This window comes from Plectrocnemia conspersa, unplaced genomic scaffold, assembly GCF_051122295.1.
Source record: "Plectrocnemia conspersa isolate PC_06_02 unplaced genomic scaffold, ASM5112229v1 ptg000006l, whole genome shotgun sequence".
NCBI lineage: Eukaryota > Metazoa > Arthropoda > Insecta > Trichoptera > Polycentropodidae > Plectrocnemia > Plectrocnemia conspersa.
This window is the reverse complement of record NW_028277170.1, coordinates 18,687,029-18,712,198: the sequence shown is the minus strand read 5'-3', so window position 1 is coordinate 18,712,198 and position 25,170 is coordinate 18,687,029. Positions and strand designations below refer to the sequence as shown.

Here is a 25,170-nt window from a genome sequence, read left to right as displayed (position 1 = left end):
CCAAAAAATTTGTGATGAGTCTCACGTAAGATATAATAAAATAAGTGAGCCGGACATTTTTCTTGCATGGGCGCGTTGAAGTCTACAAAGGATGTAATTTCTATTATGCTCAGAGGTTAAAGCATAAGTAAAAGAGTTATAGGTGCAAATGTAAATGGTAAAGTAGAATGGCAATTAGAGGGATCGAGATTAGAGGTTATATGCAATTGTTTTTGACTAAAGATCAGATGATATAGAAATACAGCAAGGAGTGGGACAAAGTTTATTTTATTGCCTATTATATTTAGAATTTGACAAAGCATTTCTGAACAGACATAGGGATAAAACTTGTTAAATATAACACATTACTATGATTTAAGTGGGCCGGACATCTTTCTTGCTTGAACGCTTTGAAGTCTGCAAAGCGGCTAACTTTAATCACAACGATATGATAGCATGTTCATAGCATATAGAAAGTTAAATAAACGCTATTAAACATATTTTTTTAAACACTACATAGTCAGATAGAAAATGGCAAGACAAGGTTGACTCTAATGAATTAAATAAATTAAAACCCTTCTACATAAAGTGAAAGCGTGGACTCAAAGAGGAGACAATAAAGCGATTAGATGACTTATAAATGTAGATCTACAGAATCTTACACCTTATCATGCAAGGTAAGATAAAGTAATCTACGGCAATGGTATTGAATGGTATTGAATTATTGAATAAGAAAGCGTAATAAGACTTTTCTAAGAAATAGAAATCGTTGTTTTATCACACGGTTGCGAGTGTTTACTATAAGTTTTTCCCTTTGAACAGACGCCAGGGATAGAAGTGGTCGTGAGCCACGCCAGAGAGTGAATCTTGGGTCGTCAAGCAAAGCAGCGAGGACAGCACACTTTATTTTTATTTGTCCTAATGACAGGGTTTCTTTCATTATATGCATTGCTGTATTTTTTCTGGTAATTGAAGGGACTGAATTTTTTATAGTTGATCAGTAAATATAACTCATTACTGACTTTCAGTGGTAGTTAATCTACGGTTGGATTTAAAAAATCAGTATTTTATTTATCTGCTATTTGACATACCTTAAATAAATGTTGATTAACTAATAACTATATGTTTTGATAAAGAGATATGTGATTTGTAATATTGTTAAATGTAATTAGATTGTGATCTAATATCAAGAATGCTTCATATAGTATTTTTTTATAAGGTTTGCAATTCATTTAAAATTAGTGCAATCTTTCACACAGTAGGGTAAAGAAAAAGACTTAAACAAATATAAATAATATTCATTCTGAAGTTAATACGTAACACATAAGATTCATTATAGTAATATAATTATATTTTAATAAAATTTTAATATATTTTTATCTTTAATTTATTTTAATTTGTGCAAAGGTTTTATTATTCCATTGTAAAGAACAGTTTACACTTACGAAAGCATAAATCTTATTAACATGTAAAAAAAGCTTAACTAAAATATTTGTAATATATTTTAGAAAACTTTCGTTTAAGGACAAAGATCGAGAAACACTGCAACGGGTTCGTTAATTTAGCAATTTGCGAAACACAAAGGCGTACTTGTCGATCAAGACGCGGTGTGAAAAAGGTTGATATTGGCTGTTTTAGTCAGTGACGGCGCGTGGGAGTGCATCAGGGTTTTCTGACGTTACAGATAAGTCGTCATCTAAATATTGTCTGTAATTCTCATTGGCCGTTTCCGTCATTTGACTCGAACATCTTCAACAACGAGCGACTCATTATTTAATTGCTCCATTTTTCTTCTTCTCTACACATATAATAATAATAATAATAATAAAAATAATAGTTTATTTGGGACTATTTTTAATAGCAATAACATTATTTACATCGTATGACCTTAATAGACTCATTACTTAAATACAAACCCCAGATTTATTATCGAATTTTTTAGTTTCAGAAATTTAACAAAAATAAAAAATAGTGGCAAAATAAAAATAGTAAAATTAAAAAAAAGGGTTTTTATATAATAATACGGTTTACTTTTTTTTTACATAATATTTTAAATTAAATTATAAAAAATATATATTAAAAACATGATTAATTTATTTTAAGTTATTGCTTTGAATAACAGCGGCTTTTTAAATTTAACATGAAAAGTTTTAAAAATAATTAATTTATACTATGTATGTATTTTTTTAAATTTATTATATCTACATATATAATATATACTGGTCTAGGGCGCTACTGTATTTTATTTAATATTAATGCAAATTAAATTTAAAAGATTTACAATTTTTTATCATTTTGAAACTAGAATCCGGATCTGGCTGGCTAACAAACTTGGTTGAGATAATAACTTAATTAATTAAAAAAAAGTTTTAATTTAACTTTCATAAAAAACTAAAACAAATCATCATGAACAAATCAGACATCAAATTTAACCCCCAAAAGCTTTTAAATATTTTTTTTTATGATTCTAATATGATAATAAAAAAATATTATTCTTTAGAAGATAATTTTTCAAACAATATTTATTAATTTAAGTTATGTATGTAATAGGCAATTTTTTGTTTACTATATGTCTGTTATTTGGCTGTATTTTTACAAAATATCATATGACTAAATTGTTTTTTAAAATTACTCTTTTAAACTTTATGTAAAGTTTTTAATTGTGAAACGCAATAATGTAATTGTGTTTTAACCCACATCTTGCATGTAGTTTGTATAATTTTTAATTAGAAATCACAGTCAGAAGACGGCATTTACTAAAGCATTTAATAAAATTGGTCTGCTTCCGTCGAATATGTCCGTCATAAACGATTCAACATTACACCGTTTTACTAAAATACTAAAAGGATGTACATATGTTTAAGAATACTGATTCTTTTAATCGATCAATGCATTGTTTTTTAGTGTATTTTTTACTGCTGTCTTTATTTTTAAAAAAGGTTAAAATGCAATAACTATTATTTTTTAAACCCAAAATGTAGTTTGTATGAAATAATAATGACTATAAATATTTAATAATTAAAAATGTATATATTGTGTGATCAAAAAATAGTATTTTAAAATTTTGCATAAATTTAACCTAGAGCTTAATTATATGTAAATATATATTTACAAATAAATATATTCTGATTGTTAATAATTTTAAGCATAACTAATGTGTCTTTAATTATATGCTTGTAACTGATTGCGTATGAATATTAACGATTAAGACGCACGATCTATTGATTGTGATTTCTAAATTAATTAAATACATTTCAGAGTTTTATTATTTAAACACAACGCGCCTAGCGCGTTGTTCGCAGTTCTAGCATGTGAGTATGAACGCGCTAGGCGCGGTCTTATTATTAAAATGTATAAAAATTTAAAGTAGCACTCTTTGTACTAACATATTTTAATTAATAATAAACATAGATTTACACTTATAAACCACCAGTATCATCGCTGAATAATACCTCAAATACCTATTATTCCAATCGTATATGAACCCTAGTGTTTTTCAATTGTTTTCTGTTAGATTAGAATTAGTAATTATAATTTTGGTCGAACATTATAGATTATGTTTTTCTAGATCTAGATAAACACTAAGCTTGATATCGATTTGTAATACTTTTTGTTTATATATTATATATATTCTTATGTATTTTAGCTTAATCAATAAAATGCGTTCCAAATTTCAACCGCTGAATTGCGTATCTCTAGGCGAATCCACATAATATTTCAAAAGTGGTGACAGACAGACATGATGGAAACACGCAAATAGCGGGAAAATCTAAAATGTTTCGTGAATGAGATAAGTTTCGCTTTCAGAAAAAGGTGACAGGAAGTAATAAAATAGCTGGTTTTCAGCAATATGCTTGAAAAATATACCGAAACTGGTGAACACCGATGTGATGAAAACACACAAATTACGGAAAAAGACATTAATTTAGCAAATTTTAAGACCAAAAAAGCAAAACAATCAAAGAAAAAAAGTAAGCGAAGTAAATAAACATCGTGTTTTATTTCGTTCAAATATTTTTAAGACATTCACTGCTAATTTAATAAAAAGAGATACGTTTGTAGCGTTCAAAGTCAAAGTTACGGCAAGTGAGGTATAAGTAAATTCACATACGTTTTATCATTTGAACAAATTAATTTTTCTCATAACAGCAGTGCTACTATGTGATTGTGAACACGCTAGGCGCGGTCTTATTATTCAAATATAAACAAAATAAACAGGCGTAAGCCTAATGCGTTACAACGGGTAACATTTAAAATAATTATAATACAATTTATAACCAAAAGATGTCACTGCAGCGCATTTTTTATTATAAATAAAAATTCGAGTATCGCTGCCGGGGCTCGAAACCGCAACCTCAGAGTTACTAGTCTGAGTCGTTACGGATTACGCTGTTCCGTCCTTACTAAGTATTCCGTTGTGACACATTGGTCTAAAACCTGTCACGTTGCAAATAAAAAAATAAATAATGATAATTTATAAAATTAAGATTATTTTAAATAATAATTATACTTTGTCATAATTATTATTTAAAATAAATAATAATTATGACAAAGTATATAAATGTACATAAAGATGAAAAAATAAAACTATAAAATATAATAATAATAATAATAAATAGAAAATATAAATAAATATGAAAAGTTTTCTAGCTAATATAAAACAATGATTTGTTGATTCATGGGAAAAGATTTTTTTTTTATGTTTGAGTAGTATTATTTATAGAATGATGTTAATATTTTAACTTAAATTCAATTGTAATTGTATGAAGAAATATTATCAATAAAGAAAATATTTTTTATCTCACTTTATTGCGTGCATAACATGAATTTATTAGTTTCGTTGATTGATGTAACAGTTATTGATTTGTTTTACGCGTTATTAAAAATTTATTTATAATGTATATCAGTTTCCATTGTGTTTTAACTCGCTAGTTTTTATCGTTACAGTATATCTCTACAAGAGAAAATTTCTGAGATACCTCTACGGGTACGTATAGTACCTATATTTGTATTTGAGCTTTAGAATACAATTCATTGCATTTTCGGGTTAATGTTCGGTGACTATCGGTGCGAGTTTTAGAGTGCGTTAAAGAGTTGCGATTTCGTCCCTTATTCTTGCCCGTTGCGGCCAGGACCCTTCTCTTGCGAGAGCCATTTAAGCTTCTCAATAAGTTTGCGAAAATACAAGGTTTTTGGCAATAGCTACAAGGAGCTGAAAAAATATATGTGGGCTGGTGCTCATCTATATAAGGTGTGCAATATAACTGTTTTTTTTTTGTATATGAAAAAAACTTATTAAATGTTTTTTAGCATAACATATCGTGCGATGACAAATAAGTGCTATTTAAGTGCAAATAAGTCATGAAGCGCAAAATAAAAATATTATTAATAGTTGATATTAAATATATAAATTTGAAATGTAACGTACTAAGGAGCTAGATGGCGACAGTCATTGACGATTTGGATTCCCTGTCTCTAATGGGCAACATAAGAGGATGCGCTCGTGACTTTCGTTTCGGAACTACAACTGGAATTGTCTTTAGCACCATTCAGTAGTACCGTTCAAGAAATGCTTAGTGGTAGTGACTGATTATAATTCAACCTTTTAAAATTAAGTCAGGAACCTAATCTTGTTGAAGAGTTATAGAAAAAATAAATAATAATTCAATGGAATTATACATTTGCACGATGCATTCAATCAAAAATAAAATTTATAATGCATACTGAAGAGTTAATCGTATATCCTGTGGCAATTGAGACAATATAGATATTATTTAAAAAGCTAGAACTATAGTTAGAAAGATGGCAATGAAAACTTTTGGTGAAGACCGCAACATTAATTTTGACACAATTAAGAAATTATCTTAAATAAAAAATCGCATTGTAAGAAATAATAAGAAATAAAATAATTTTATAATGAAAAAATAAAGTTTAATAAAACTTAAATGAAAAACAAATATAAATAGCTATACACAAAAAATTGAGTACCTAATTAAATAATCATTAAAAACTATCAATTTTCAAAACAATTCGAAACAAAATTTTTTTTTTTTTTTTTAAATTTAAAAAGCCTAACAGGCGTAAACCCAATGCGTTTTAACGGGGTAAATCTGTACCAACCGAGTAAGTCAATCAGATATAATGAATTCTTACAAGTAAGTATTAACCACTAACCTGAAAGTCTGAGAATCGGTGACATCTTTATTAATAATTATACTTTTTTATGTTTAATTTAATTTATAACCAATAGATGTCATTGCAGCTGGAGCCAAATTTTTAATATTAGCGCACTTTTATAAATAAAAATTCGAGTGTCGCTGCCGGGGCTCGAACCCGCAACTTCAGAGTTACTAGTCTGAGACGTTACGGACTACGCTATTCGAATCGTCTACAATTTAATTAACATAACACTTTTAGTCATGAATTCAAAACATTCTTAAATAAAAACATGACATTTAATAACTATATTTGAGTTATTCGATTATTCTTAAGTTAAAAATATCGGTTGATGTAATAAAACAGATTCCTGTTCTAAATAGTAAATATTTTACAAAAAAAGCTTCGTCTACATTTCCCGCTCTTAACCGATAGGTCAGTAGTTATCGGTTAAGTTTTCTTCAAACGAATATTTTTGTCCTAAACGATATATATAATATATATGAGTTATTTTTATATTTGGCAATTTTTTTATTTGTTTGAAGACACTATATAGCCACCTACTGGGTTTACTAAAGTATTAAGGAAATATTTGCAATTATAAAATAAGTATAAATAAATCAGTTAACACTTAAATTCTGAACAATGAAATATCAACAATGAAATATATAACTTTTCATGTTGCTAGTAATTTTATTTCAGATAGTAAGCGACTTACTATATATATCATAAGCAGTTACTCATTAAAATTTCCAAACACAGTCAAATCTATTTAATCATTATTCATAATTGAGAAAGAGATTGCAAGTTTGAGTTTACACCCCTACTATTACCTCTAAAGCACACGATACAGATATACGTCCGATTGATTGATACATATATAAAAATATATATCAGTATTGTGTGTTTTATAGCTAACAGTAGGGGCGTAAACACAAACTTGCCATCTCTTTTTCAATTATGAAATGGGTAGATTTTGAACTGACTGTGTTAACGCAAATATAGTATAGAGAACGGAGTACAAAGTAATGGTTTATAATATGGTACTTCTGTGGAAAGCTTATATATATTTTTTCAATCTGACGATTCCCACACAGATCTGTTTCTTCTTATTTGATTACAAAAGCAATGATAAGGGCAACTAAACTAGTTGAGAAAATCTTAAGCAATTTTTTGTTATTAAAATACTAAGAGCATATAATTTCAAACATCTGGCACGGACCCACTCTTTTTATGCAATGGTATAAAAAATGCAGTGCTTGTAAAACATTTAAAAATATTTATACAAATTTAATTTTAAACACAAAAATGTTTCAAAAAATAATTTTTATTTGAAAACAACTCTAAAAAAGTGAGTGACAAAAATGCTTTCTTACATTTTTTATACTATTTATTACATATGGAAAGTATGGATTGTTTGTTCATTAATAAATAAGTCTCTGATATTAAAAATGTAATGTAATTATAAAACAAAATTCATGATAGTAGATAGACACAGATTGGAAAAGCATACACAAGTACAAAAATCAATCATTGTATAGTTTCAGCTCAAAAACAATGTCGAATCTATGGTTATTTAGTCACCATTTATAGTGAATATATATTTAAAATATTGTAGAAAGCATAAAATAGATATAGAGAAAATAAATCAATTCCATTAAAAATGCTGAAAGCTTTCCATTATAGTATCTCGCGTTATAGGCATTTGAGATAAAATAGATCATGACCTTCGATGATGAGGAAAATACATATATATTATAATAGTTCTGCATTATTGATAGCAAAAAACACAAGACGATTTATTGCTATTGAAACAATTGCTCATGTAAAACATATAGAGAGTGTGGTTTTTTCCTGCTTAATCGATTTGAAGATCAAGTTTGGAAGAATAAATTGTTTATGAAATGCATTTATAATTGAGGAATATCAACATTGGCAGGCTTAGAAATCCATTTTGTACACGAAAGTTAATTCATATGAACTAGGACAGAAATAATAAAATATATTTGGGTGTATAAAATAATAATGAAAATAACATGCTCATATAATAAAATTATAAACGATAACAACAATCGTCATAGTAACATTTTGATCACTTCGAGTAAACAAGAATAAGAGCTCTTTTAAATTAAAGCTATTTATATTTATTAATAAAAAATTAATGCAATAATTATCATACTTTAATTAGTATATTTTTAAATACGCACAGAACTCAGATATGAAATAATTTATTATTTGTTCATAATATTTTTTTCAATTAATAATTATTTACTACATTATTTCTCTTTAACGATTTTTTTTATCGATATGCAAGTATATATATATATATATATATTGAAATATTTGAATAATTATATAAATTTATTACATTCATTGAAGAATATAAATTATTCACATTATATAATATACTAAAACTAATCAAAGAAAGCACTTATTCTTGCAACAAGTATGCTTTAAATATCATTACTAAATTCATATATGCCAATTACAATATAAATATTCGTCTATAGGCTTTTATGTCGTTGTGGCTGTCTTAAATTTTAGATTACAATTATACATATTTACGATACTAACAATTTATCATTGTATATGTGTAAGAAATGATATGTGATCATGCAAATTCGCTCGCAAAAATAAGCAATGCAATAAAGTGTGCTACATAAATATATAATAAGCAGTAAGCAAAGTAAAAATATATACTAAAAGAATGCTATCTAGAAAAAAATTGTCGCAATACGCGTTAAAAGCGCAATAAAATGCAACAACCCGCTTACAAGTGCCATTGTTATTTTGACAAATTCAACTTTTATAAGTTCTTTCATCAAGAATTGAAATTTGATAATTAAAATTCCAATCAAGAAGTCGCTTCCTGCTTCACGTCAACCCTAATGTTGCTACAATGTAAGAAGCCCGATTATAGTAAACGACTAGATTCTTTAGATGACAAGTGCCACTATTATTCCAAAAAGTGCATTTTTTATCTGACAAATTTATCATTTATAAATATAAATGATATTGAATTAAAATGACAAGTGTATCATGTAGAATGTGCTTAAAATGTGCTAAATATCCATCTGTTCAAATTCGAAATATTGTAATAAAAAATTAACAAATCTATAGAAAACCTTATCCAGTTACACCAAGCGTATCATTCACATCCATTCAGAATTTATTACCAACAAAAACTTATATCTGATATCTCCAACTTACATAGAAAAAATAAAAACTGGAAGATTAAAGCAGAACTAGGTGTATATCAGAGATATAAAAATAAATATTATATAAAAAAATTTAAAGGCAGTATTCTAAAGAACAATTCTTCTTGAATATGCAGCATTTTAACTCTTTGAGGAGCATCGCCGTACATGTACGGCGGTCAATATTTCAATTTTTTTAGGTACGCCAAATAGTTATATACAATATTTAATATTTATATATAATATAATTACATATATAACTGAAGAAATAATAAATAAAAAACATTATAATTATATAATATTTTTTTTAATTTAAATTATTTCTATACAAAATAATATCGATACATTAAAGAGCACGAAATAAATTAACATACAAAAAAATATTTGATATTAATTTTATAAGAAATATTGAAACCCTCTGTATTGATATAAAAAAATCCAGAAAAGTCGAATCATATGTAAAATAAATTAACAAAATTTAATACTTTTTAAAACGTACTAATACAAAAAACTAGTAAAATAAATCAAAGCAATAAAAGTAATAGAATCTAAGATTATTATTATTTACTATAAATGCCATATTAAATAATAATAAATAAGTAATAACAGAAATAATTATGGAAATACTCTCAGCTGTATACTAATAAATAAACAAATGTTTATAAATTAACACACTACTCAAAGGGTTTATGGTTTAAAAGTCAATATTCATTGTTAGTTTCATTTAAACTATCAATACAAAATATTAAGGCACAGTAATAAAAAAGGTATAAGCCCAATGCGTTACAATAGAGTAAATCTGTACCAACTTGTAAAATTATACATAATAAAAACTTACATGTAAGTATTATCTATCAGACTTTTATAAAATAAAAAAATAATAAAGAGATTTCTGGGCAAAAATTGACCGATGAAAGCTTTTATTAAATTCTGCCTATTGACATTGATTTCTGAATTAATTAATTAAAAAATAATTTGATGTTTGTTAGTAATTATTGTATAAATTTATGATATTTACCTAATTAACTGCTGTGTCCTTGAAATGAATTCAAGGTTTAGTATTTCAATAGCAAAGAAGTATTATACTATATATTTAATTCTGCATTGAAATTGTATTTAATTATAACTTTAAGGATCAATTGGTGGCGTGGCGAGAATATTAAAAAAATTTCAACTCAAGAGCATTCAACCCAATGCATGATCTACTTACTTAGGAATTGTATTTGCTTGTTTTTAAATTGTGGCTAATGATAAATCTAATTATAAACACATTTTATCAATATTTGCTGAAATATACAGTTTTCTACAATCAATAAATTTCATCGCGTATTAAAAAAATAACGTACTGTGAAAATATTATGTACACGTTTCGATATAATATACACGAGCATAATCGAGACCCTGGAATGTTTTTGTGTAGATAATTATTATAACAATAATAACTCTAGGTCCATAACACTATGAGGTCAAAAAAACTAGTGAGGGTGACTTGTGTCGCGCGATAGTGATGTTTAAACATCACGCGTAAGGGAGGTCAAGGTTAGATACTAGGTTAGATGATATGGCTTGTTTACTTGGCCAGACAAGACGCCGTCCTGACGTACCCAGAAATCGTCCTTATCGTCTTGGATACATCCACCGAAACTAATTAATAACCCAATTGACAGTTGCGCCGAGAAGAACGATAACAACAGCGCCACGTAAACCGTCACGTAATGGTCGTTAACGTTAACCGCACCTGGATCGTTAACCGCGTTCAATTACAGTGATAAAAAAAATTTGGTGGTCAAATTATCCCTTTAAACACATTTTAAGGAGCAAATGATACGAGGGATCAAAAGTAGCACGAAAAAAAAGTAATAAAAAAATGTTTTGATATGAGTCCAAAACTGATACATACGATAACCGATAGATTAGGCTATTGGTACCTCAAGTTCATCAAATTCATTGATGTCTATGGTGACAAAGTTCAAAAATAAATCATAGTGTTTTAAGAAAGTATATTCTAATTAGTTGAATTTATTAAATAATTTTAATTATCGAGAATAAAATTCTGTGTCCAAATGAAAGGTTTTATATAATAGTAGTACAAATATTTCCAGAGGACCGTAAATTTGTCAAAGATGCCAATAGCTAAATTACTATTATCTTATACTGTTAATGCAAAGCAATCTTTGTTCTAAAGTGACATAATATGTGACGTATTGTTTACCATTGCGTTTTAATGAGATAAGAACAAAAAAGTACGTCAGGTTCAATTCAATTTATAGATTCTTCGCACTATTTTTTTCGATTAAAACAGTATGATCCACTACGATATTTTAAAATTATGTCATATAGTAAATTATAAGTATTACTTTTCAGTTTCACGCTGTTAGCATGAGGCATTCAAAATGAAACGAACATAAATCTGGTCAAGCAATTAAAATCAACAAACACTGTAAATTGTTTACTAAAAGTAGCTGATAACTAAAACTTGTTACAAAACGATATAACATGTAACGAATCGTCTCAATAGTAGCGTCTTGAAAAGCTAAAAATAAAAAAAGTACGGCAAGTTCGATTGAATGTCAATGTTCATCTTACTATTTCTTTTTTATTAAAGCGGTATGAAATTTTACGAATTGTTACTAATATATCATACAGTCAATTAACCTGCAGTTTTACGCTGTTTTCATAAGGCATTAAAAATAAAACGATCAGAATTGTGGTCAAACAAATCTAATGTAATGTGTTCTAAGACTAAAATTCTTTTTTTAATAAAGAATTTTTTAATTAAAATGACTCTAACGCGTCAAATTGTCTCATTTGTAGTGTCTTAAAAAGTACGTCAAGTTTTAGTAAATTTCAGAGCTTTCATTATTTTTTTATTATTAAAACGCTATGATTCCTTACGAATTTTTACAATTATGTCATATATTTAATTATAAATATATCTTTCAGATATATTTATAATTAAATTTCAGCATTCAGAATAAAACGACCAGAATTGTAGTAAAAAGACTCAAATCAAACGTGTTTTAAGAAGCAAATAATTTTTTAACAAAAACTGTCGTAAAGATTTTTTTTCAGAAATTGTTCATTGAAGTAGCTGATGATTAAAGTTTGCTCTAAGGCGACATCTCAATAGTAGCGTTTTGAAGTGCCAAAAACAAAAAAAGTACGTCAAGTTCGATTGAATGATAATGCACATCTTACAGTTTTTCTCGATTAAAACGTTATGATATACTACGAATTGTTACTAATATATCATAAAATCAATTAACTTGCAGTTTTACGCTTTTTTCATAAGGAATTCAAAATAAGATGACCAGAATTATGGGCAAACAACTGAAAACAAATGTTTTTAAAAAATTTAAATTTGAAATAAAAACAACGTGGTGAAGAAATTGCTTTGCAATTGTTAATTAGAGTCAATGAGAACCAAAAAATTACTTCAACGTAACATAACATGTGACAAATTGTCTAAATTGTATTGTCTTGAAAAGCAAAGAAGTAAAAAGTACGTCAAGTTCGAGTCAATTTGAAGGCTTTTCATTATTTTTTTATTATTATAATGGTATGATCCATTATCATAAATACATTTTAAGACTAATTACATTTATAACAAAAACAGTATCGTAAAGAATTTGACTGAAAATTGTTAATTTAAGTCAATGATGACTTCTAGAGGCAAAAATAAAAAAAGTACATCAAGTTCGATTAAATGCCAAGGTCCTTCTTACTGTTTTTTTTTCCGATTAAAACGTTATTATATAATACGAATTGTTACCAACATGCAGTTTTATGCTGTTTCCATGACATTCAAAATAAAACGATCAGAATTATGGTCAAACAATTAAAAACATTTTTTACAACTTATAAATTAAAAAAAATGGAAGTCGCTGAGGAGCAAAAATCGCTTTAATGCGACATAACTCAATTGTAGTGTCTTGATAAGCCAAGCTATAAAAAGCAAGTCAAGTTCGATTAAATATCAAGGTTTTAAATTATTTTTTTATTATTAAAATAATATGGTCTACTGCAAATTTTCACAACTATGTCGTACAGTAAACTTTAGGTATTACATATCAGTTTTACACTGTTTGCGTGAGAATTGTGATCATACAACTCTTGGATTTTGCACCACGATAACGCATGCGTGAAATTTTTGTCAAAAAAATACCATCGTGTTGCCGCAGATTTTTTTTTTGCTTCTGCAGATTAGATCACACCAGAAAGGCAAAAGAAACAGATGTTTCTAATTTAAGCTGCTTTGAATAGTATAATTTTATAATTGAAAAAATACTTTCTAAAGGAATTTACACTGTAAATATATGTCATAGCATAATTTAATGGTATACATTATCTTAGAAAAAGCTGATTCTACAAAAGTTTTTTGGCCCACAATTGTGGTTTTTATATAAAAATTGCTTCACACAAAAAGCGTGATATTATTTATCGACCATATGTAATGCTTCTAAACATTATAGAAAACATTTTTAATCGATTGAACTTGGCGTGCATTTTGCTCTTGGCTCTTTAGGGCGCTTCCGTAACGATGATTTGAATGTCATTACCATGCACCGTTTGTCATAACAATGCATACTTAAATTCAATATCATAACCATGCACTTATGTTTTGTAACATGTCATAAAAAATATTTTCGATGATACTTTGATAAAACCTTAATTCTGATTTAATGATTAAAAAGCACAGTGTACTTATTTTTTTTAAGTTTCATTAGCATTTCGATTTAAGAAATATTTGTAATACAAATTATCAATTTATTATACATAGTTACAACTCTCAATGTTTTTATTTATAATATATTCATGATGTAATACCTATGCCTAATCATGCTTTGTTTGCTCCTAGTCTTATCATAATTATCGATGTTTATGTTGCATATTATTGCCACACTCAGTCATTAAGAACATACATACGTATGTACACATTAAAGAAATACTAATATGATGTTAGAGTTGAACAACAATGGGGATGCTGAGAAAAACATTTCACTAAGACTGCATTACAAGCAGTGATTGGATGTTAAGCGATGATATCAAAAAATCATTGGAGCAGTTTTCTAGGATTTCAAGAGAGCTTTCGAAATAATAGACAGAATAATTATGTTTAAGAAATTAGCGAATATTGGTATAAAATGGTTTATTAATTATAAAAAAAAATATTCGTGTTCCAAAGAAAAAATATTATCTCACGGTGTACCACAGGGGTCTACATTGGGGTCATTGCTGTTTATATTATAAATTAATGATATAATTAATAATATAAAAAAATGTAAAGTACATCTGTTTGTGCATGACACATTAATATATTGCATAAGTGATAATGTTAAAGAAGTTGTAGATAATTTAAATAATGAATCAAGTATTATATAATATAAATAGGGTTAAAAATAATGAACTAAATGTATGTTTATTTATTATCGACATATGCTAGATAATAATATACAAATAGTTGAAAATATAAACTATCTAACAGAAACTGTAAATAAAAAAATAAATTTTAGGGAATATTGTAATTACATATTGAAAAATTATCCAAAATGAAAAATATGTTAAGTAAAAACACAAAAAATACAAACTATTAGATATGTTTAATAAATTAGATGAAATAATGTTGCAAAAATTATAAAATAGTACAGTGAGAGTAGTCTTAAATTTAAATAGATTCACTAGCTGTAAAAGTATGATTGATAGATTGTAATGGTTAAATGTTCAAGAAATATTGAAGATGAATGTTTTAGTATTTATATAAAAGTTAAAAAATAATATGTTACTAGAGTATATAAATAATTATGCATAAAGATGTGCATAGATTTAATAATATAAATAGAGACAATTTATTTATAGTAAGGTATAAGAAAATGAGTACGGCCAGGGGAATTACTGTATGGAGGTGTCAATTTTTTAAATATATTTCTAGGATAATTTGAAAAAATAAATCTGCAGCGAGCTTCCTAAATGGAATAAATAAATTCCTCAGTGCAATAAAAATTAAATTTATTATAAAACATAAATATAAAAATTAAATTTATGTTTATGTTTTATATATAAATGCTTAGATACAATTTGTTTAGTGTAAAAATCAGCTATATTAGCTAAGTATATTATTAAAATAAATAAATAAGTGAGAATCGAATGAAACATATCTATATCGAATTATGACTAATAGGAAAACGCAAAAAAATTATCCCTTCTCAGAAGTCAAAAATCCACGTCAAAAGCAATAAAATCGTGCCGTCGCAGTGTAAACACTCGGTTATTTAGCGTACATTTTAAGACTTTTTATAACAATATTACATGTCTAAATTGAATTTTCACCAATAGTAGAGCGCAAAAAACAATTTTCCCAGAAGTCAAAAATCCACGTGAAAAACAATAAAATGCTGCCTTTTTATAACAATATTACGAATAACAATACGTGAGAATCCAATGAAGCATATCTAAACTGAATTTTGACTAATTAAAAAGTCCAAAAAACAAGCATCCATTCTCAGAAAGAAAAAATCCACGTCAAAAGCAATAAAATAGTGCCGTCGCAGTGTAATCACTCGGTTATTAAGCGTTCATTTAAAGACTTATTATAACAATGTTACGACTTACAATAAGTGAGGATCAAATGAAGCATATCTAAACCGAATTTTGACCAATAGGAGAGCGCGAAAAATAATTATCCCTTCTCAGAAGTAAAAAGATTCACGTCAAAAGCAATGAAATTGTGCTGTCACAGTGGACTTTTTATAATAATATTACGATTAGCAATAAGTTGAAATCGAATAAAGCTAAAGTCTAAACCGATTTTTCAGAAGTCAAAAATCCACGTGAAAAGCAATAAAATCGTGCTTTTTTATAACAATATTACGATTTATAATGAGTGAGAATCCAATGAAGCATATCAAAACCAAATTTTGACCAATAGGAGAGCGCAAAAACCAATTATCCCTCCTCAGAAGTCAAAAATCCACGTCAAAAGCAATAAAATCGTGCCGTCGCCGTCGCAGTGGGAACGCTCGTTACCGAGCGTTCCCACTGCGATGGCGTCGACACGATTTTATTGCTTTTGACGTGAATTTTTGACTTCTGAGAAGGGATAATTGTTTTTGCGCTCTCCTATTGACCAAAATTCGTTTTGAATACTTTTTGATCATTATTTTAATATTATAATTGTATAATAATACGGTAAGGATAGCTAACATATTTAAAAAAAAAAGTGCAGACAGACTATAGTGCAATATGTGATACGCGACGTTTGTTTATACTTATTCTTTCGCTTATTTTCCCCTGAGAGTTCAGTTGGTTTAGTTTATATTTTGGACTTGACTAATTACAGTTTTATAAGTTCATTAGGTCAAGATGGGTTTAGTTAGCTCGCGTAAGTCTAATGCAATTAATTTTTGACAAATGTATTCTCACATGGACGATTCGATCGAGTGTTAATAGATCATCAGGGTCTATAAACTCAAGGATCGCAAAGGTCGCGAATATTTATTACAGCCGCATAAGAGCGCTGTGGTATTTGATTTGCTGTTAGCCTGATGAAATTATTGAATAGTAGATGTCTACCATTTTTATGAACAAGTCGTACTCTTTTGCCAATTAAATATTGTTTGTATTCAACAATATTATGGATAAAATTAAGTGTTAATACATGAATCAATAAATCTCAATCTTACTTTTATTCGATTTCAATTAATGTAAATGCATGGAATCCACAGTTTTTTTGTCTTCAGTGTAAAGTTGGAAATCTGCATAATTTACTATTAAAAATTATTTTACTGAAATGCACATTGTAACGCTTCCTTCCATATTAAAATAAAAATGAAGAGTATAGCGTCCGTGTTCCGTATCCGCCGTTTATCTGCGGTCACTCGCGTCAGTGAAACGCAGACAGCTAATAAATATTTAGCAACGTTTCTTTAACATTCGTATCGTTTTAAATATTAATTCGTAGGTTAGATGATGGTTTATCAGAGCAATGTACTACTCGAAATTGCCGGAATTTATCAGCTAGAATGAGATACGCGTTCATGGAAATGGTTGTTGTTATCTCTATCTCTAACAACTAAAACTCACAGTTTGTTGTGTACATTATACAATCAATGCGCATTGGAATATGAACGAATAATGAATATGAATATGAATCGTAATTTATTATTATATCAACATAAGTTTCTTGTGCTAATTTATTTAATATACTTAGTTTTAGTTTAGTTTCAATAAAAACATATTGAAATTGTTTGCAGAGTGTGACGAGCGTTGATATCACTATCGGCGAGTGCAACGCGCGATATGCTCTCAATGAATCGAGTTATAAGATTATTAATTAAGAGTCAGTTAACTCATAAGTTATATAGAAAAATCTATGTTTTGTATAAGTAGCGATATAAATCTTTACTGTAGTAAAGTTTCGCTATTAAGAAGAGCAACACAAGATTCAGAAAAAGCTTTTTACTCGTTAATGTAAAGAACCGAGGGCCAAGGCTGCGACTGAAGCAACATATACATCCCTCGGTGGTGTTGTGACAAGGATGATACGCAACGCAGTGCCACGCAATGCAGGCCAGCCAACGAGAGCAATACTAATGAAGCTCCGATAAAAGATGTAGTACTACGGGGAGTGGGTTTCGCTCATTCGGACGTCACAAGCTGGGTGCCCGCCTATAGGGTTGGACTCGTAAGGTCCAAAAGCACGCAACGTATACCAAAGTATAGTCCATCCAAGAGTTAGCGCTCATCAGTTTTCCGCGAATTTGTTAACACCGATAGGAGAACGTTATCAATACTAAATCAAGGGACCATACGTTGGAAATTTAATTAAAAATTATAATGTGTTATATTTTTATAATAAATTATAATAATGTTGCGGTATTTTGTAATCAATAAAACAATTCCTGTAATATTCTATTGATATTTAAAAAAATATTATATTGAACAGATATTCAACCTGGAGAGTGATACCAAAACTGTTCTCATGTTTTTGAGTTAAATATGTAAAATAAGTAAGAAAGTGATATTTTACACTTTCTTCAACAAATTAAATTGAAAAAGTAAAAATTAATGGCACTTGTAATTTCACATGGTCACCCTATTATATTTTCTCACCAATACTGTGACGATGAGCGTTCATATCTTGAACGGATCATAGCTATACATCTATTAAAAATAATTTAGAGGAAATTTATCAAATATCTATATAAGTACGGATCATATTTAGAGCGTTGGGATACAATTCATTGCATTTTGTCTATAGCTTATATTAAATGAAGCACTTATTTAAGTTTCTGAGAGAGTTGCGATCGCGTCCCTTATTCCTTCTAAGCGCTCGATAACGCTCCCCTGACACGAGTTTTCGGCTAAGGCAGGTAAAACAATTTATGTTGGATGCTGCACATTTCAATGTATATATAAAAATATAATATGTGAAATATTATGTGGGGCCATAAAATAAATCTCAGTGTTTTGAAATATTTTAATTACAAATATTAAATATTTCTCATGTTTTAAACAACTTAAATAGCGTTATAAAAACTTAATTTTATACTTGAATTGCTCATTTTTCAAGGGTATAATATTTGTGATCATTATAGTTTTATACTCATTATGTGATAGGATAGTCATCTCTCAAAGATTTGTTTAATATGCGCAATTAATTTACACACAATAATTTTGACTTACATTTAAAAATATATCATGGAATTTCAGGATCATGGGAATTTTTGAAATTAAATTGGTATGTTCATTATCGAAAATTCTTAATAAATCGACTTTAGAATAGAATTTTTATATATGATTTGATCATATTGCAATATTCTTTATAAATAAATTTATTAAAAAAATAATGAAGATAACTGTAGAATATTCAGATTTAATTTTATTGTATTTTTTCTGTTATTTAAATTACTTTAGATTTAATTATAAAAAAATATATACTGAACACAATTTTTATTTGCAGAGCCTTTGATTATTGAATAGACTAATTAAACCATAAGAATCAGCAAGTAGCATAATTTTTGCGAAACTATTAAAATTTGTTTGAAAGTATTAAAATAATAATGTAAAATATGTATTAGTTTATTATTTACATTACAATAAATTATATTACCATATAGATATACTACAGTTTTAGACAAATTTAGCTAAACAGCAATTTATGCGTCAAATATCTAAAAATATTACATGAAAAAGCAATTTATGTAGAATAAAGTACTGAAATAAAATAGTAAAAGTAAGTTAGAGACCATATATTGTTTTAATTAATTAAAAAAAATATTTTGCCTTTTGCTCTTTTGATAACCCGTACCAAATACCTAGTAATGGAAGGAGAGACAATAATTTACGTCAATGGGATTTTGATATTAGATATCAACTAACATAGATTAACGGTCAAAATATTTTTATTTAATGTTTGCAATCTTATTTATACAGAAAATCCTAAATATTTATTCAGAACAAAACAAAACATGGCTGAGGAATTGTCGTTTTATCTTATCTCGTCAATAAATTAATACGTATGATATAAACGAGCAGCAAATGATAATTAAAAAAATAAGATAGATATTATATATCATAAGGTCAATATCAAAGATTTTTTAGATTTATTATTAATTTTAAAAGCTATTTCTGTAATAATACACAAGCTTATATTTGATAAAGTACACAGCTGCACAAAATTAACTCGAAATTATGAGTAATTTCTGGAATTTTGTTAATTAAAAAGTATTTTCTCTTTATTATTTTATCTATCGGCTATTGTTTGATATGTTCAATGCTGTTATTAATAACACAAAGAAAGAAAAATATATTTATTTTTACAAAAAGAGCACAAAAAAAAAGTTAATAATACACATATGTGTTTAAAGTTAATCGGTGTTTCGTAATTAAAGAAATTATTTTTTTCTAAATATTTTATTTTATCGAATAGTTAAAAAACAATTTTATCCTATTGATTTTGGAGCATCTGTAAATTAAATAATCTAATAAAAAACAATACACGCGATCTTTTTAAATGGCACCGTTTCTTTTTTTACGCGATTATTTATTTAAAAATTTTCATTACAATAAGTGATGACCCTGCTGATGACCGAATCTACGTAAATATATTTATTGCTTTGTTACCATAAATCACGGTATTTTTTTCGTGTCATTTTCTGGAACCAACTATATTTATTAGCAATTTTTAAAATTTAAATTTTATGAATAAATATCTCACGAATAGTTAAAAATACGGGTAAATAAACGACACGGCTTTAGCTAAGATAACTGTTAATTTTACATCATCTGTCAATTGAATAAGTTGATAAAAGTAAAAAGAGTGAAATATAAATAATACACAAATTTTATTATTACTGATTTTTAAAATTAAATATTTTATGTATATATAAAGGAATATTTTTACGAATAGTTAAAAATCAGCAAATACGTTTCACAGCGTTAGCTTATAAATCTGTTGATTTTTGAGTATCTGTATAGTACATCGACCAATTAAACCAAAATGTGAAATATTAATAATATACAACTGTTTTTATTGGTGATTTTGGAAATTAAAAAATCAAAATATTTCGCTATGGATATGAAGGAATATCTCACGGATAGTTAAAAAACCAGCAAATATGCTTCACGACGATAGCTTATAAACCAGCATCTGTGTATTGAATGGATAAATTAAACCAAAAAGTGAAATAGAAATAAATTCAACAGCTTTTTTAGTGATTTAAAAATTTTAAAAATATGAAGGAATATTTTACGAATAGTTAAAAATTAGCAAATATGCTTCACGGCGTTAGCTTATAAACCTATTGATTTTTAGCATCTGCATATTGCACAGCCTAATTAAACTAAAAAGTGAAATAGAAATAATACAAAAATGATTTTATTAGCGATTTTTTAAAGTAACATTAATAAAATATTTCTTTGAAATATGAAGTAATATTTTACGAATAGTTAAAAACCGGTAAATATGCTTCACTTATTGATTTTTGAGCATCTGTTTTTTGCATAGACTAATTAAACCAAAAAGTGAAATATAAATAATACACAACTGTAACACAATTTAATTTTTTCTGAAATATTCCACTTTAAATATGAATGAATATCTCTCGAATAGTTAAAAATGGGAAAGTATGCGACACGGCGTTAGCTTAGATAACTTGGATCACTGTCAATTGAATAAGCTAATATAACCAAAAAAGGAATATGAATAATATACAACTGCTTTATTGGCGATTTTATATCGTCGAATAAGGTTAAATATTACTCTATATAATAAGGAACAAAATAATAAAAACAATGTATGTTAAATTTTATATTTTATAATGTTGCAAATATGCAACATTATGTTGTAATTAAAAAATATTTAACTGAAAATATGAAGGAGTATATTACGAATAGTTAAAAACCGGTAAATATGCTTCACGCCGTTAGCTTAGATAACTGTTGATTTCGGAACATATGTTTATTGCATAAACTGATTAAACCAAAGAATCAATAAAAATAATTCACAAGTTTTTTATTAGCTATTTAATAAATAAAAATTAAAAAAATATTTAACGGCAAATATGAAAAAATAAGAAAATATGCTTCATTGATTTTTGAGCATCAATGTATTGAATAGACTAATTAAACCTAAGAGTGGAATATAAATAGATGATCGGAAAATTGCGCACAGGAAAATTCTGAACATAGATGATTGTTTGATTAATCAAATATATTTTATTTTTAACAACAATTGCTTTATAATTATCTCTATTAAAGTAAAAAAAATGTGTGATTATAAGAAATGTAAGTGTATCATACAAATGTAAATTACTAATATAATTATAAAATATTTTTAAATTACACCTGTTATATATATATATATATATACATGATTTTTTATATTTATGTATACATTGACGTATTTTTAAATAAACATACATATATGTATGTGTATATTGATAATTTATGATCAGAAATTTTCGCTGTGCGCAATTTTCGTTGGCACAATAATCACCCGAAGCATATAAATAATACACAACATTTTTTATTACTGATTTTTAAAATCATTTTCTTAATGTTTCACTACAAATATATAAATAATTTTGGAGCATCTGTTTATTGCATAGACTAATTGAACCAAAAGTGGATTTCTTCTATATATATATATATATATATATATATATATATATATATATATATATATATATATATATATATATATATATATATATATATATATATATATATATATATATATATATATATATATATATATTTATTTACAAACCAAACTATCCCTAAATATTGCGTGACTACATAAAAAGTGCTACTCAAGAATAATGCTGAACGGCATTAACAAAACAAATCGAAAACCTACTAGTGAAATTATTCGTTTCTAAATCTCCAAGTATATATCATATTATGTTATTACATAATATAACAAATAATATACGTAAAAACACTAACAACACGCATAAATCGCACAAGCACCTCGTAGCTATCTTAGAAAACATCTTTGTATCTAATTATCCAATCTATTTATATGTATATGTGATCTTCTGAACCCTCTCTAATAATAATGAATACTTTTGGGTTTCGTAGACGCTACGAACTACCGTAGAGTACAGAGCGCGTCCATCCCTTCTCGAAAACAAAGAAGAGAACACGCTATCTTTTAAGATGTTCTGGGAGCTTTAACGTTATCGCTCGCGAAAATTGGAAAAGGACAGCCTTGATCCCAAAAAGTGCGTAGTGCAATGTACTCGCCTGATGTTGTCGTAGTTGAGCTTGAGGTGCGTGACGTTGAGGCCCAGGCTGGCCAGGGGTATCAGGGTGTCCAGATCGGAGAGGCTCGAGTGCGTGATGACCAGGGTGGCGGAAGTGCCGTTCGGGAAGCGGCCTTGCAGCGCCTGGGCGATCCTCGCATAAGAGTCGACCCTCTCGCAGATGACGCTCAAGCCGGATTCATCTCGATGGCACGTGCACGGAGAGATCTCTCGCCGCTGGGCGCAGTGCAGGCCAGCGGCGGCTGCGAGCGAGAGCGCCGCCAGCGCCGCGACCAGCGCGCGCATCGCGACCACTACACGACACCGACTGCTACCGACTGCCGTTGCCGCTGCTGCCGCTGTTGCTGCTGCTGCTGCTGTTGCTGCTGCCGCTGCCGCCGAGCGCTTACTGTGCCGCCCCACCAGCAACCGCCAGTTCTTCCCATAGAGTGAATAACGCGGCGCATGCGCGCCGATTTAATTAAAAAATATTTATTTATTTATTACGCAAACTAATCGTGCGTGCAGTGGCATCTGGGCGCCGCACAGTGGGGGCAAATATATTTAATCATACTAAACAACATTATCCTTGAAATGGATCTACCCTAAAATAGACAAAGAGTGAAGCACTGTATATAATAATACTATGTTTTTTATACAAAATTTTTGTAGAATCGTCATTTGGAAGGTACCGGTGGGGCATGTCATTTAATGAAATACTATACATTTTAATGAAATCGAAATATAAAAAAACGACCATTGACTAAGCAACTTTTGCTCCCCCCCCCCCATTAAAAAACTGAAACGATTTTCCTGATTCTAAACCAGAAATTCTCAATTTATCCTTCATAAAATTAAAAAAAAAACAGTTTTGAATTATTTAAATATGTCATTTTGGTGAAATCATGTGCTAGTAATTAATTTCAACTTATTTATATGCGATGTATAAATGTTACAAAGAATGTGTATTTATTAGTGAAGTTATATTTTATATTTTACCCTTTTTTTATACATATCATACAAGAAATAAAAGGAGCGGAACATTGCCTTCAAAAACACCCACTTTCTAGGTAGTACTTTCACAATAAACATTATTATTGAAAGGGACAGATTGTAGTTTTTTGACGCGGCTCCTTTGCAATTTATTGAATATTCAATGAATGTAAATTAGAAGCAGTAAATTTAGGTATTCGATCTGAATTTTTCAGATCGAATCTAAAGAAGAAGCAAAGAAATAACGAAAAATCAACAACAGTATCAACTGAATTATATAAAGTTAATGTTTTTATATATCATATTATCGACAATTTAACAACTGGACTTAATGCAGCAGAATAAATAATTAATACATTCAATTTCATGTGCTTATTCATAAAATAAAGTCTAGAAAAAAACAGTCGCGAATCTATCCTGAAAATATTTTTTAAAATATGTCGTTTCAGTGAAATCATATCGGAACACATTTTCACAAGTAGATATATATTTTTACTAGTGATAATATAAATTATCTAGCAGGTGCTAGTAAAATATATGACTTCAACATTTCTATATATTATATATATATTTACATACTTATCAATATTTATTTACATACGATGTATAAATGTTACGGCGAATGTGTATTTTTTGGTAAAGTTATATTTTCACTAGCAAAGTCCAATTACATTTTCACCAGTAGATATATATTTCTACTAGCGAAAATGTAATTTAACTGATAATATGCTGCTCTAAAATGTCTATGAAACTCAATTTGACAATTGCGAAACGTCCATTTGCTGTTCAAACCCAAACCTAACCTACGTAATTCTGCATGAGTAAGAAATACATTTAGAAAAATATAATAAATACACTTAAAATATTTATTACTAAATTCTATGTAACTCAATTTGACCTTTGTTGTTCAAACACAAACCTAACCTACCCAAATTATCCAAATCTAACATGACCTAATGAAGTTCTAAAACTGTAATTAGTCAAGTGCAAAATACAAATAAGACTAACTCAGGGGTAATTAAGCAAAAGAAGAAGTATAAATAGTCTGTCTGCACTTCGATATTACACTATTTAAAAAAAAGATGATAGCTATCCTTACC

General features: G+C 27.9%; 1 protein-coding gene across 4 annotated transcripts in view; it reads right to left on the bottom strand.

Moving 5' to 3' along the window:
- The window catches only part of LOC148234428 (uncharacterized), a 35,640-nt gene extending 11,928 nt beyond the window's left edge, over positions 1-23,712 (bottom strand). For all 4 annotated transcript variants that reach the window (XR_015810104.1, XR_015810105.1, XM_088188154.1 and 1 more), the window contains exon 1: positions 23,079-23,712. Coding sequence is in view for 2 of the 4 variants with exons in the window: in XM_088188154.1 (XP_088044280.1) it covers positions 23,079-23,383 (305 nt within the window). In the remaining 2 variants the exon portion in view is untranslated. The remainder of the gene's footprint in view (positions 1-23,078) is intronic.
- Positions 23,713-25,170: the final 1,458 nt, after the last annotated feature.